Source organism: Acanthochromis polyacanthus, chromosome 11, assembly GCF_021347895.1.
Source record: "Acanthochromis polyacanthus isolate Apoly-LR-REF ecotype Palm Island chromosome 11, KAUST_Apoly_ChrSc, whole genome shotgun sequence".
NCBI lineage: Eukaryota > Metazoa > Chordata > Actinopteri > Pomacentridae > Acanthochromis > Acanthochromis polyacanthus.
Window position 1 is genome coordinate 11,839,988 of NC_067123.1, and position 15,252 is coordinate 11,855,239.

Here is a 15,252-nt window from a genome sequence, read left to right on the forward strand (position 1 = left end):
GAGCAATGTTTGAGGAAATATATTGAGCTTTTTTCACTATATTCTAAATAATGGGCCCCGTACATTAGTCCTGTATTACTGTAGATCTGGTTGCATTTAGAAATTGTTATTTTGAAGAATACTTTTATTTATTTTTGAGTGTTTCACTTTCCGCTTCTGACTGTGCAAATCTGAGGAGGAAGAGGAAAGAAATTCTGATGTATAAAATAATCCAGGCAGCAACGAAGTAAAGATACAAAATAATGTAAAGTTTTGTAGCTCAGAAACACATTTGTCAACATTCTATCACAAAATCTGTCAGGGAAAGAAAACTGTTTGTGCAGATTTACTGTGTTTGTGTTCAGTGAAGTGTGAGTTCAGTTTCTGTTCAGTTTAATTGAGGGAGGTTTTTGTTTGACGCTTTTTCACTGTGTGAACACAGCTTGACTGTTGATGTAGTGATAACTCTGACAGTAATAAACTCCTGAATCTTCAGCCTGAACTCCACTGATGGTCAGAGTGAAGTCCTTTCCTGCTCCACTTCCACTGAATCTGGATGAGATTCCTGAAAATCTTTCATATGTTCTGTAGATCAGAGCTTTAGGAGCTTCTCCAGTTTTCTGATGGTACCAGGCCAGGTAGTGCCGTGTGGGCGAACAACATGTGTCAGGTTCTCTGCTGACCTTACAGTCAATAGAGACAGTCTGACCAAGCTGCACTGATTTAACTGCTGACTGAGTCACAACAACATTTTGTCCAACAGACTCTGAGGAGACAGAAGAAACATTGAACATGAGATGATGAATCAGATCTGAGTTTCAACTCAGATACACTAAAAAGGTTTTTCACATTTCAGAGAATTGATGTTCTCACCCTGAGTGAAGCAGAGGAGAGTCCAGATGAAGATGAAAGTCATGTTTTTGATGAGGAGGATTTCTGTGTCTTCTGTTGTCATGGAGGACAGCTGTCAGTCATCCAGTGTTCAAGTGTCAGGACTATAAAGTCTCCCAGAGCACTGGAGCATGGTGCTGCTGATGCAAAGTGTCTCTCTATGGAAATGCTCTGACTGACTCCAACAGGATCAATAACTTTATCAGACCATTGATCAGTAATTTGTGATTACGTATTCTTGACCGTCTTTAATGGATTTCTTGTGGCTCTAAACTTATTTTTTTAACAGAAATGTTTGATTGATTATTACATTCAGAAGGTTCAGAATTGATTTGACATAATAAAAACAAAAAAAATGAATCCAAATGAATATATTTTTACATTCCTGTCACTCTGATGAAGTTTACTTTCATGTGAAGCAGCTGTTTGACTCACTGAGACTGTTTGTGTTGAGTTTGTTTGTTTCAAAGTCAGAGAGCTGTGTCTCTCTACAGTCAGAGGTTTTTGTACGGCGGTTCAATCAGTTTGTATCACTGTGGTGGACTTTTGGTGGAGGAACCAGATTGGATGTTGGACGTAAGTTTAAACTGCATTTGATACTAAATATGATTATGTAAGATGTAGAAAAATTACCTTTTTGACGGCTTGAGGGAAAAAATTATACTATTTCTGTTTTAATTTTTCCTCATGAAGTTAACTCTTATTTTATTATTTCTGACGCAATGCTCAAACTTAAAACTGTAGTTAAGCTAAATTAGCACATTTTGTCAATTTTATCACAGAATAATTTTTCCAGATTTCCATTGAAGGAACTGACTGTTAACATGAATTAGTTTACATATAAGAAACAATTAAAAAACAACCTTTCTTCAAGTCACATGGCACAGACTGTAATGAACGCTGAAAACAAAATCATACAAAATCTCTGATGTCTGTTTGTTGTCAGATATTGTTTCAAATTCAGTTTAAAATCATGTCAACAGTTAAAAAATGATTGAAAACCATGTGCAGAACATTTTACAATGGTGAATTGATGTTTTCGTCTCATTTCCACTAAATGATTTAAAGTAATGTTTAGTTCAGACTGTTGACGATTTAAAGCAAAATTTGTAAATGTTTTCACATCTGCTGCTTTTATTTCCAGAGTATCTGACATATTTGAAAGTGTTGATGATTCTCTGTGTGCTGATGTGCATGAGAGGTTTGTTAAAGGGAAGTGAAACAATGTGTGAGTGAGTGACTGGTGGAGCAGAAAAAGCATCTGACAGAAACTCCTTGAAGGACTAAACCAAGTCTCTCACAGTGAAGGTGTCCAAGTGGCTGCTGTTTGATTGACAGCTGTGTGCTCCCTGTCCTCTAAGCTGATTGGTGTCTCCTAGGTGATGTCCGTCCCTCCCTGACGGTGCTGCCCCCCTCCACAGAGGAGCTGCAGCAGGGGAAGGCCACGCTCATGTGTCTGGCCAACAAGGGCTTCCCCTCAGACTGGAGTCTGTCCTGGAAGGTGGACGGTGGCATCATCAGTAGCAGCTGGGAGGAGAGCAGGAGCCCCGGGGTGCTGCAGGAGGACGGCCTCTACAGCTGGAGCAGCACCCTGAGGCTCCCTGCAGACCAGTGGAGGAAGGTGGGCTCTGTGAGCTGTGAGGCCACCCAGGGCTCCCAGACTCCACTCTCAGAGAAACTGTGGAGAGACCTGTGTTCCCAGTCCTGACCTCACCCACTGGGAACACCAGGGTGCATTGTGTGGCTTCATTCTCCTGCTGATCTCCGTATTTCTCTTTCTCTTGTTGTCTCACTTTTGTATCGTAACTTCATCTTATCATTATTATTCACCCTCAGTGATGCTGTTCATGCTTCAAAACAATAAAGATGTCTCTCAAATTATCAACTTTGTCCTGGATGTTGTTATCAATCTTTATCACATGTTTTCATGGATAAACAATTGTCAGATTTTCTTATCACAGCTGACAGTTTAATTATTGAACTATAGGATTTCATCACATATTTCCATTCTACACCTGCTTTTTAGATTTCACCTGACAGTGAGCATTGAAATAGTTATTGTTCAGGAATATGTCAGTGATGATTTGCATGTGTGCATGGCTTCAGTTTTCTGACAGAAGTTAATGTTTATTCCCCTTCAATTGCTATCATTTACATTAAATGTGGGACAGATTTTAACTAAATTCTTTTGCAGAATCCTCAGAGAAATGTGTTCATGTTCAGTTCTCAGTGGAAATAAAATATCATTTCACAGTACAGCAAAAATTAAAGCTATTTCTACATTTGTAAAATGTAATCCAAGTTCAGTGATTTATAAATTGATTTCATTTGGGGTTCAAACTAAAATAATAATAATAATAATAATAATGGATTAGATTTATATAGCGCTTTACTGGGCACTCAAAGCACTTCGGCAATGGATCCTATATTCATTCACTCACACATTCTCACTCTGATGCTTTGTATCAGTGGAAATCAAGCTTTTCGATTTCTAGTTTACAAAAAACTTTTCCTCTCGGATGTAAAGTTTTCATTCTTCAGTTGAAATGCCTGACAAAGCATTTCTCATCCTGGATCCTAAGATTTGAATGTCTCAGATCTGTTCTGTCAAAAAATGGAAATATCTTTGAACCTCCGAGTGTGATTGACTTGATACATTTTGACACGTGAGTCAGCAGTTAATAACATTTATTTTGACTGAAGGAGCAAGCTCACATCATTCAAGTCTTTTCTGTTATATATAAGAAATCTTCAAATGGCGAAAAACAATAAATATGTCACACTTTTCACAATAGGTAATTTATTTGTAATTGTAAAACCAAGCATCAATAGATTGGGGATTAACGGTCAAAACTTCCAAGGGACAAAAGTCCACGTCAACATTTTTATCTTTAGTACTGAAACCTGTCTGTTGTCGTGGTTCATCAGTGATGTGTGTCTGTTGTCATGGTTACTGATCTCAGAAAGGGAAGTGAAACTCTGAAGAGCAGTTTTATCCAAACTCATGGTTTGTCTAAAATGTGTTCTCTCCCTGCAGTGGGTGGAGTCTGTTCCACACTAGTTTCACTCTGATACTCATGTCTGTTTGCCCTTTCTATCTGTTTTTTTTTTCATTGTTTTTTTGCATGCTTGCAGAGAGACTGATGTTTTCTTCAAGCAAAAATAATAAAGACCTTTTCATCAAATCACCTGTGTACTATGCAAATTATTATTGCTGTCAAACATCATTCATTCTATCAAGACTTGATAATTTCAGATGATACAGAGAAGAAATGTGGTATATAGCATCTTGTAAGTGTAACATCCTGGGTTTGACTCTTTTTATACTGTTCATCCTTCATTGCAATACCAGTCTTTCTAGATAGAATGTAAATGTATAAAATAGCTAATTTATTACTTAATCCACAACATTTTAATTCTCCAGCTGTGCTGCTGTGTTGTCTGTTGAGCTGTAAGCCTGTGCTGCTCTCTTGTGGACTCCTTGTGATACTACTCAGGTTATCTTCATGATCTTTTCCCCTGATGTGTATCAAATTGCCACAAGCACATACAGTATATATTGTAGAGAGATGAATTAAATATCAGACTTAATTACCGCCCGGCCAAACTGTGTTTGCCGGAAGGTATTGCTTTCAGCTGCATGGCCTTGCTTGCTTGTTTGCTTGTTTGTCTGTAACAATTTGGTTTCCGCGCGATAACTCGAGAAAATATCGATGTAGCCTCACCATATTTGGTACACAGGTGTACCATAATAAGACACAGGTCAAGTTCGCATTTGGTGACTGTGACCTCATTTTCAAGGTCACAGGGGTCATCTTTGTCGCCGGGCGGTCCAAGTTTGGTAAAACTTCTTGTTTAATATTTACATTTATCAATAATGTAAGGATAGATAGATAGATAGATAGATAGATAGATAGATAGATAGATAGATAGATAGATAGATAGATAGATAGATAGATAGATAGATAGATAGATAGATAGATAGATAGATAGATAGATAGATAGATAGATAGACATCACATCACTTATCTTTTGCTTGCAAAGATCTTTATGTTTTTATGCCATTTACAGTTATTTACATAAATCAGAATATAAAACATATTTCTCTCATCCTTTCTCCTCTCATTTTTTACTCCTTCTTATCATGTTTCAAGTTTCTGTGAATAATCTTCTCTGTCTAATTAAAACCTTTTTTGCTGCACTTCTCTGTTAAAACAGCCATTTATGACAGCCCAACAAGAATTTAAAACAACAAAACCCAGGGAAAAGAGAGGAGAAAAATATGTGCATTTAAACAAGATTGTGTTTTTTTCCCCCATAAACCTTTCCTCATCATACTTTTGCCGCCCACATGATGTAAACACTGCTCTCTGGTGTTTTCTTCACCTGCCATCCACCCTGACCTTCTCTTCGAGTATGGTGCATCCTCACTTCCTGTACATGGAATAAAGTTAGAGGCAAAGCAACTATTCAATTAATTAGAGCTTTTTTGATATGGGTTTAACAATTTGATTTATTTTAATGCACAAAAAAGAAAAATATTTTTGTGAATATTTCAGGTTTTCTCTGTTTTAGGCTCTTGTACAGTTGATATCTTGGGTGGGTAGGAAAATTAAGATGCCTAAAAACTTTAATTCTAATAAGAAAACTGAATTGATCAGTAATTTGTTACTACAGTAATCAATCAATTAACTGGTAATGCAATTAACTGACATTTGTTGTTTCAAAACATTGACTTATTGGTCTTTTTATATTCAGTGACAAACGTTGTAGTTTATTTTCAGTTACTTGTTGGCCAATCAGATGAAGGTGTGGTAGTGACCTATTTCTTGTGTCTCCCTCCTCCTTCACTGCTCCCTCATCTCCTCCTGTCCATCTTTGTTAATGACGTTTTTGAAGAGTGTGAGCAGTGGCCTCTGGCTTCGCTCGTCCCAGCTCTTCATGAAGCCACCGTAGCGTTTGCTGGCAGGTGGGCCGCTCCAGCGGAAGTGCTTCATCTTGTACGTGCCGTCTTTTTTCTCATGGACATCACCCGGCATCTGCTCTTCCTGTGCCACCTTCTCCTCGTCCTCCATCTCACTGGCCAGCTCCCGCCTTCTGATCTCTCCTGGGAAAACCTCAGCCGATTCCTCCTCCACACCGTTGGTGGTGTAGATTTTGATCGGGCGGCGCTTTCGACCAACTGGCTTCCCCCAGCGGAAATGCTCCATTGAGTAGGAGCGCTTGGTCTGAGGTGAGGAGGAGAAGGAGGGAAAAGGTAAAAGAGAAAAAGGATCTGATGGAGGAGGGGGCTGGAGGTGGGCATCACCGGGGAGGATGGGCATCTCATTGGTGTCGGGCCGGCATAGTTGGATACATTCCTGCAGGACAAAAGACCAAAGATGGATTTAGATGCTTGCTTTAAGGAGCAAACACAGAAGGAAACAATGATGACTTCTTTTTGCAGATGATACTCGATTCTATGTATGCATTTAAACTTTTTAAGCCTGAATGAAATTAAGACTCAGAATTGTGTTTGGTTGACAGTAGTTAGAATAAAAGGGAACAAGAGTGACAAAGTCTTTTTAAAGACAATATACCATTTTATCTGTGTATCTGGATGGATTTAAACTTTGCCTGTCTTGATAAAAAAAGAAAACTGAGATTGTCGTGTTTGGTCGACTGGATCTTTTGGACTCTTATGACTCTCTTGGTGCCTTTGGCTTCATATAATCGATCTTATATGAAAAACATAATCGAGTGACCTTCGACAACTCCTTCAGATTAGACCAACAGATCAGCTCATTGGTCAAAATTGTCCCACAAAAGTGTCCCACAACATACTAGAGATGAGAAGTGAACGAAAACCTCCACATTACCTGGCGATCGCTCTTTGTTGTCAGGGAGGGACGCGAGCTCTTGCGCGATTTCACGAGCTCTCGCGCGATTTCGGAACGACATTTGCTTTCTTAGATCACCACACAAACTGCTTTCAGCTGTTCCACAATCGAGGCTGATGGGTAATGGAGATCAAGCCTTTGCCATAGCATAGACTTGTTTAAAAAACCTTAAGGCCTACATGTTTTCACCGGTGTTCGGCTGCTCTAAATGGTCCTAACATTTCATGTTTATGGTTATTTTAGAAACTGACACATTACAAGTTGCTATCCTCTCTATCTTGTTTTCGTACTTTATGCTATTTTATTCAGGTTTTACAAGTTTTATATTGATGTTTGCCTCACTGATAATAGGTACAGCATTTTGGTCACCTCACATTGTTTTTGAACGTACTACATGAATAAATCTGATTCGATTTGGGCCAAGCACACTCAAATTTAGAATCTTCAATTCACCTATGCATGTCTTGTGGAAGGAACCAAGGCAGAGCAATCAAATTCCACTGAGAAAGTCCAAGATTTTAACCTTCTAGCTGTGAAACGACAGTGCTAGCCATTGCCAGTCAATCACAGATGCTGCACAGAAGTATCAGCTGTTGAGAAATACCATTTCTAATGTAATTTTTACTACAAATCCACTTCAGCATGTTGAATAATGAACTGTTTATAGGTGTTTTTTAAATATATACTGAGCTGGGCTAAGCTACAAACTCATTACCTTATCCACCTCGACTGAAACAAATCAATTCCCAAAATGTTAAGCTACAAACACAATGTGTACATATCCACATGCAAATTAAATATATGTTCATATATAATTCTTCTTCTTATCTTATCTTAGATTGTTAAAAAAAAAAAAAAACAGATGATGGCATGGATTGCATATGTTCTCTGAGACGTCCTAAAATGCACAAAATAATAACAGTGTACATCATGTATTTGTGTGTTTACCATCATGCTGCGTTCAGAGTTGACCTCCTGGCAGCTTGGATGCTCCCAGCACTGACTGACAGCTCCTCTGACCACACCCACCACCGCCCCAGCAACCAATAGCCACACAGGACACATTCTCCTGTGATCTGCTGCAGAGTTCAAAAGAAAAGTCTCATCACTTTCAGTTCAATTCAGCTGTATTCATTTGACTTTAATGTTTTTTCTACCCATTGATTTCTACATGTAGTAATGATAAATTTCTAGTAAGGAGCCCCTTCAACTGCATTAATCACAGATGCATTTCAATGACAACAATGAACTTGAAAAACACTGTGTTAGTCCCATATTTATAGCACAGAGCAATACAAATAAAACTACGTATTAAAGTCATCTGACAATAACAAAGGGAGATGTAAGCATCAAACAATAAAAATTGCAGAAAATGAAAGCAAATGAGGAAAAATATAGAGAGCTGACTTGAAAACAACAAAATGTTTCATATTTTTAAAATTAAATTAGCATAAACTCTGGCTCCCAGAGAAGCCAAGGAGAGGACACAAATTTAACTTTTCGGTCATCATTTGTTGTATTACAATTTGTGCATAAAAATTGTTTATACTGGTACTGCAAAAATGGAAAAGTTAAAACTATTAATATTCTCTTGTGTTAAGATGATGGTTCAAAAAAAGCTACTAAGCTAATATGTTGTGAAAAATGTGTGTTTTAAGTGCCAGATAATTCTTATTATGATCACAAAAATTATGAAATCTTTTATTTGGATTTATGTTAGAATTTGTTAGTTATTCCCTTTCTTTTTTGAAAGGGGAGAGCACTTAGGAATGTTGGAGATAAGGTGATACAGACAAATATAATCAGTGTTTTATCTAGATTTATGTGTTTTAATGTTAGAAATTTGGTGCATTATTTTGCATATTTCAGTGAATATTCTGTGTCTTTACCCTTAAAGGTGAATGCACAATTTTTTGTTCAAGTTAATAATATTTGTGCGTATGTAAAAGACCTGAAGGTTTCAACCTTACTGTTAGTTGCTTTACATTTCACAAATAAAACACGATCTTTTCAAGTCAAATCAATTTTATTCATATACTCCGATATCAGAATCTTTTATCTTAATAGTTAAAATGAGTTTTGCAGCTACATATTAGTGCCTCAATGACAAGCATCTGATAATATGATATATTAATGTAACAGTGTAGATGCTAAATATATTTAATTAAACTGTAGAATAGAGAATTCTTGCTGTTTTCATTTGTCTTAGTGTGATCTAAGTTCAGTATTTCTTTTTTTTTTACTGTTTGCAGCACATGCTTGATCAGTGCTAAGTAAATATATAGTGTAAAAAAAAGCATTAATATTCCAGCTGTTGGAGCAACGAAAAATGGTTTAAAATATCAGTAATTTTCCATAAATAAAGTACATTATTTTATTTCATTATATTTTACATGGGGCTTTTTGACATTTAATGAAAAATATTTGTATGTGTAAAAAGAATAAGTTACCTGTTAGAAATAACAATAGATAGATAGACCAGTTTGTTAATTGGCACTAATTACATCAATGTTTTTAAAATATATTTGCAGTATTATACTTGAATTTGACAGTTTCATCTTTCAAAAGAACACAAATTTCACAAAATTGTTGTAAATTTCCGAATGCTTTTCAACAGTTTTTTTCTTTGAGTGGGCTGAAATTTGACTAGATTTTAATTAAATGTATTTAGTGTCTATAATATTTTGCAGTCTGTAAAATAAATAAATAAATAAATAATAATAATAATAATAATAATAATAATGCCTTTAATATATAATGCACATATAAAATCTCAAAGTGCTACAAAAAACATTTAAAGTAGCATTTTTGACTTGTTTTGTTTTTTTTTTTGTTTTTTTTTTCGTTTTTTTTTTTTTTTTTGGGGGGGGGGGGGGGGGGCGGGGACAGTCATTCCAGCGTCCTCTCCCACTCTCCCTATATTTATAGAAAAACTTGTATAAGAAAAACAGATCTTGTTTACAGTGCATTTCAGTCGATTTCTTTTTTTATGGGCTCATTGTTTTACTTCTTTGAGCTGGCAAGTTTTTTTATGCTTTGACAGCTCAACCACCGTAAAATGTTGAAATATATTTTACAAAGAAATGTTGTCATTCATGTTGTGTATTCCTTATTCCTTTGAGATTTATATCCATGCTCCTCCTCACAAATTATGTTTTACTATGCTTTACTGACCCACCTACCAGCACATTTTACTCATTTTTACATTTGATATTATTTTGTGTTATTCATTCAGAATTTTCTGTTGTTTATAGTTTATTCTTATTGTGCTTCTTTTTTTGATTATTTTGTGCAGCATATTTAACATTGGATTTTTCTTATTTCCTGTAATTGTGTTGAGGTCTCTTATTTTATTATCACTTTGCTATATTGTTTTTGCACTTTTATGAACAATAAAGGTACATTATTTTCTCTTCTATTAGGTTGTATGTAACATTATAAGTATTTATCTGAGGCTGGAGATATTTGTGATTTTAAATTAGATAAAAAAAACTTTAGAGTTTCCTTTAAAAATCTAAATCAAAAACAATGTGTAAAGAGATAAAGATGAAACTCACCACCTGTCTTGTCCCGTCTCTGTCTGCTGTTTGGCTTTTCGCTTTGCCGTCAAACAGAGATTTCAGTTGCTTCCCTCTACTTTTGTTCCTCTGACCAACTGACTGATTTTATACTGTTGGCAGGAACACACACACACACACACACACACACACACAAATACAAACAAACGATGACATCATTACCTCCCTCCATCCCTCTCATTCATGTTTGGAAACGCACACACCGCTGCGTGAAAATGGACATTCAATTAAATGTCATCCTGCTCTTCCACCCACACATCATCATCATCATCATCATCATCATCATCATCATCATCATCATCATCATCATCATCATCATCATCATCATCATCATCATCATCATCATCATCATTTTTTTCCAAACTAAAAGAGATGAACTAGTCCATAGCCACATTACACTTTTAAAGATAAAAGTCACAGCAGCTCTGTGTATGAAACCTCCACGAAAACCATCTGAGCCAAATTTCTAAAAAGACTCTAAACCTTGTCATCTATGGAGAAATTAAGCTTTTCATACAAAAAAGCACACTTATTGGCTCTGAAACCACTGGAAAGATGTCTGAAAAGAAGAAACTTTCTTGGTTTCTTTTCTCTTTTTGTCTCTTTTCTATATTTGATCTGTTTATGTATTTGTTTTGTTGTACTTGCACATCTGACTTATTTAAAATACACTCTGCACAGTAATTCAGGAGACTTTTTTCCATTACTTAAATTTTAACTACTGATTTAGATAAACCTTGCACCTTTCAAACATTGTGTTGATGAGTTGTGTTGACGTAATAATGTTGATAATTACACCAATTTATTATTGTGTGCAATTTAAAGTGAAGTGTCTGCGTCAATTGGTGTAGAACAGGCATGGGCAAACTACGGCCCCTGGGCCACATACGGCCCGCTGGGCTTTTCAATCCGGCCCGCGAAATATTTCGTCAATATAAGAATTGACAAAATTACAGTGAAGACCACATTCATTTGGCCTTCCCCTGCAATACCCAATGTTTCTGTTGACCCCACTAGATGGCGCGCTCCAGACACAAGTGACCTTTGTTGGTTTATTTTCTCTTCTTCTATTACAACTGCATTGAGCCCTGCCGAGTGGATCAAAGAAAAGAAAAGTCGACATGAGTGTCAAGTGTTTCAGAAGGAGTGGACTACTAAATATTTTTTCGCTGAAGTCCATTCAAAGGCTGTATGTCTTATTTGCAATTAAACCGTTGCAGTTTTTAAAGAATTCAATATCAGCCGGCACTTTTCCACGAAGCATGCTAACTACGCTAGCAACCAGTCAGCGCAAGAATGGATAGCTACGGCTCAGAGGCTGGCAGCCAGTTTACAGACTCAGCAAAATACGTTTTTTCGGCAATCTACGATTCAAGATACAAACACAAAGGCAAGTTATTTGCTAGCATTCAAAATAGCAAAGGCTCGCAAATCATTCTCCGAAGGGGAGTTTTTGAAAGAATGCATGCTAGAGACAGCAGGTCTGCTGTGTCCAGAGAGCAAAAACAAATTTGAAAAAAATTAGTTTATCAGCAGGACAGTTACTTGCCGTGTTGAACTAATGGACGAAGACTTAGCCAGTTTACTGAACAAAAAAGCGGAGTCCTTCAAGCTGTATTCATTAACACTGGATGAAAGTAATGACATAAAAGACACTACTCAGCTTTTAATTTTTATTAGACGAATTAATGAAAATTTTGAGACAACAGAGGAATTTTTGACCATGAATCCATGAAGGGCAAAAACACGTGGAGAGGACTGTAGGACAGAGTGTCTGGGGTCATCCAGAGGATGAAGCTGCCGTGGTGGAAACTTGCCAAACTCGACAGGAACAAACGTTGGGCTGCTGAAAAGAATCCAGAATAAGGTGAAGGAGGAAAACCCTGAGGTGGCTGTGATTTTCCTACACTGCATAATCCATCAGGAAGCGGTCTGTAAGTCTGTTTTGCAACTTGATCATGTCGTGAAGCCAGTCATAAAACTTGTTAACTTTATACAGCGAGAGGGCTTCAGCATCATCAGTTCATGAAGTTTCTTGAAGAAACTGATACTGATCACCAGGACTTGCTTTACCACTCTCATGTCTGCTGGTTAAGTTTGGGGAAAATATATCAGCGAGTGTAGGAGCTGAAAGGCGAGATGAGCACATTTTTGGAGTTAATCGGGAAAACCGATGATTTTCCAGAGCTGTGCGACAGATTGGCTTTGCGATTTTGCTTTTGCCATGGACATACTGAGGCACATGAATGAGCTGAACGTGACGCTGCAAGGGAAAGATCAATTTGTGCACGAAATGTGCACAAATGTAACAGCCTTCAAAGCCAAACTGACTTTATTCTCAAGACAAATGTCAAAAAAATTCTTCGCTCATTTCCCTACACTGGCGACGCTGACAGAGGCCAGTCGACATGTGATGAACTATAAGGAATCACTAGAAGACCTAAACGGACAATTCTGCCATCGGTTATCTGATTTTGAAAATATTGAGAAGAAACTTGAGCTGGTATCATGTCCTCAGGAGTTGCAGTTGGAACTGATCGATCTTCAAAGTGACTTGGTCTTAAAGGAGAAGTTCAGACCAGCAACACTATTCCCACCGAAACTGAATGTGAGTATTCTTTACTTTGTCAGTATTGTCTTTAACATGCAATTCATATTAGTTTGCAGGATTTCCAACCATCTGATGCTGGTCTGGCCCGTCTGTCAAATTTCAAAAGTCAATGTGGCCCCTGAGCCAAAACGTTTGCCCAATCCTGGTGTACAACAAAATTCAAGTCGTAACAAATAATCAGGATTGACTTGCCAACCAACATTTCTCCAAGTACATGCCGACATCTCATCTCGGAGGTAATAAAAGAACCTAGAAGAAGATCGAACAATTCGCAGATCTCACTGGCTTCTGTTAACCATCTACATGATTCCAAAATAAGGAAAACTCTCAGTGAAAATGGCATCCACAGGAGAGCTGCAAGACGCAAACCACTCCTGACCAAAATGAACATACAGACATTGACAAAAATATATCTAGAGCCCCAAGACTTTCATAATAACATCCTGTGGACTGATGATTCAAAGGCGGAACTTTTTGAAAGACATAGGTCCATTACATCTGGCGTAAAGCTAATACTGCATTCGATTCGAGTGTGATGGTTAAAGGACCTGGATGACTTGCCATAATTAATGGAGCCATAAATTCTGCTCTCGATCAGTGAATCCTCCTGGACAATATGCATCAGCTCATGACCTAAAGCTCAAGCACAAAGTGGTTCTGCAGCAAGACAAAGACCCAAAGCACACAAGCAAGTCCGCCTCTAAATGACTCAAAGAGAACAAAATGAAGGCTTTGCAGTCAAAGTTTGGACTTGAATCTAATTGAGATCCAGTGGCAGTTCAAGCTCAAAAACCATCTGATGCGGCTGAATTAAAATTATTCTGCAGAGAAGAATGGACCAGCATGCCTCCTTAGAGATGTGAAACACCGAACACAATCTGTAACAAACATTTAACTGCATTTGTTGCTGCCAAAGGTGGAAAACCAGTTATTAGGTTTAAGGGGGGCAATTATGTTTTCACAGGAGTGATATGGGCTGTCACTAAATCTTCAATAAACCATAATTTAAAAATAGCATTATGTGTTTTGTTGGTTATCTCTCCTAATATTCAATTTGATTATCTGGAACATTTAAATGTGAGAAATTTCCATCTTCCATTTTGTCAATTCCCCGAACTGCAGTCACTAAAAACAGGAAACACAAGACAAAAGGCCTCCATCAGACATGATGACGGAGTTTTAACCTCCAGTCATCACGTTGCTGCAGCTGCAGCTGTAAATGTCAGCGAACGTACAAGGCAGATTAACACCAGACCAACATGTCATCACTGCAGGGATTCAAACCTGAGAGTCAGAGTCTACAGTTTCACTCACACAGACACCTGCACCATCTTTCTATTGTGTGGGCCTTTGGTGTGATTAACCGTGAACCTTAAGCAGAATTACATGCTCACCTTGGAAAAGATGAAGAGAAAAGGTCTGAGACTCTCTTCACTGACACCGTCATGTTCTTCATTTTAAAGGAACTGTATGACATGTTGGGAAATGTGTCTGAGATTTATGAAAGAACGCTGCTCTTATAACTGTAAGTAAATAAAAGTAAATATGAAGATAAGTCGGGTTTCAAGCCCTTCATGCTTGACAGACAGTCTTATCATTTTACCTTAAAAAGGAACCCACGGGTTACTTGTGATGGAGCTAATTATGACCCATACTTATGATGCTTAATAGTGACACCAGCCTTTAGCTGCAGGAAGCAACAAAGGAGGTCAGATAACACATTAATTATTGCTCAGCAGTGATTTCTAACAGTTCATTTGATACATATCACTTGCTGTTGCTTATATTGTGTGATGTGAGACACAAAACTACCTGTATGTTTGACAATCAAGTTTTTTTTTTTAAATGACCACTGCTGCTTTGGTGCAGATGGAAAATGTCACATATAAATGCTTTGGAGGTCAAATATCCAATGTTTTCTAAATTAACTAAAGAGAACTTCATGACATTGCTCATTAAAAAGTCCTTTCTTTGAGGTTTTTTCTCTTGCTGCTTCTCTAATGGAACAAACTGAGCTGCTTCTGGAGGCAGGCAGGTAAACATAAAGCCATTAGAGGCTGGTCGCAGCCTTGAATTCCCATTCAGTCCATTACACAAACTCTCCAGTATGTTCAGGAAGAAAATGAAGAGGTAATGGCATGATGAAACAGAAGTCAGTCGGAAACAAAGTGGTGACATTATCGACTCAGGACCAGAACTTTGTTCACCAACTGCTGTAATTAAATGCTGTCATTCTGTGCTTCTGTTTGAACTGAGGAAAGGTAATAAATAGTTTGTCCCATTGCCATTTAACAAATGTGCCATGTTATGTGCT

At 37.4% G+C, this 15,252-nt stretch overlaps 1 protein-coding gene and 1 gene segment (V, D, J or C); one reads left to right on the forward strand and one right to left on the reverse strand.

Annotated features, from left to right (window-relative positions):
* Positions 1-1,996: 1,996 nt before the first annotated feature.
* LOC127536245 (Ig kappa-b4 chain C region-like) lies at positions 1,997-2,751 on the forward strand. The segment is given in 1 exon segment: positions 1,997-2,751. A coding segment is annotated over 1 exon segment (258 nt).
* A 790-nt stretch (positions 2,752-3,541) lies between these two features.
* LOC110969915 (pro-opiomelanocortin-like) lies at positions 3,542-10,445 on the reverse strand. Its single transcript, XM_051955982.1, has 3 exons — positions 10,307-10,445; positions 7,698-7,828; positions 3,542-6,230 (listed from the first exon to the last, which is right to left on the reverse strand). Exons 2-3 carry the CDS (start codon positions 7,812-7,814, stop codon positions 5,718-5,720), a joined length of 630 nt encoding a protein of 209 aa, XP_051811942.1. The 5' UTR covers positions 7,815-7,828; positions 10,307-10,445; the 3' UTR covers positions 3,542-5,717.
* Positions 10,446-15,252: the final 4,807 nt, after the last annotated feature.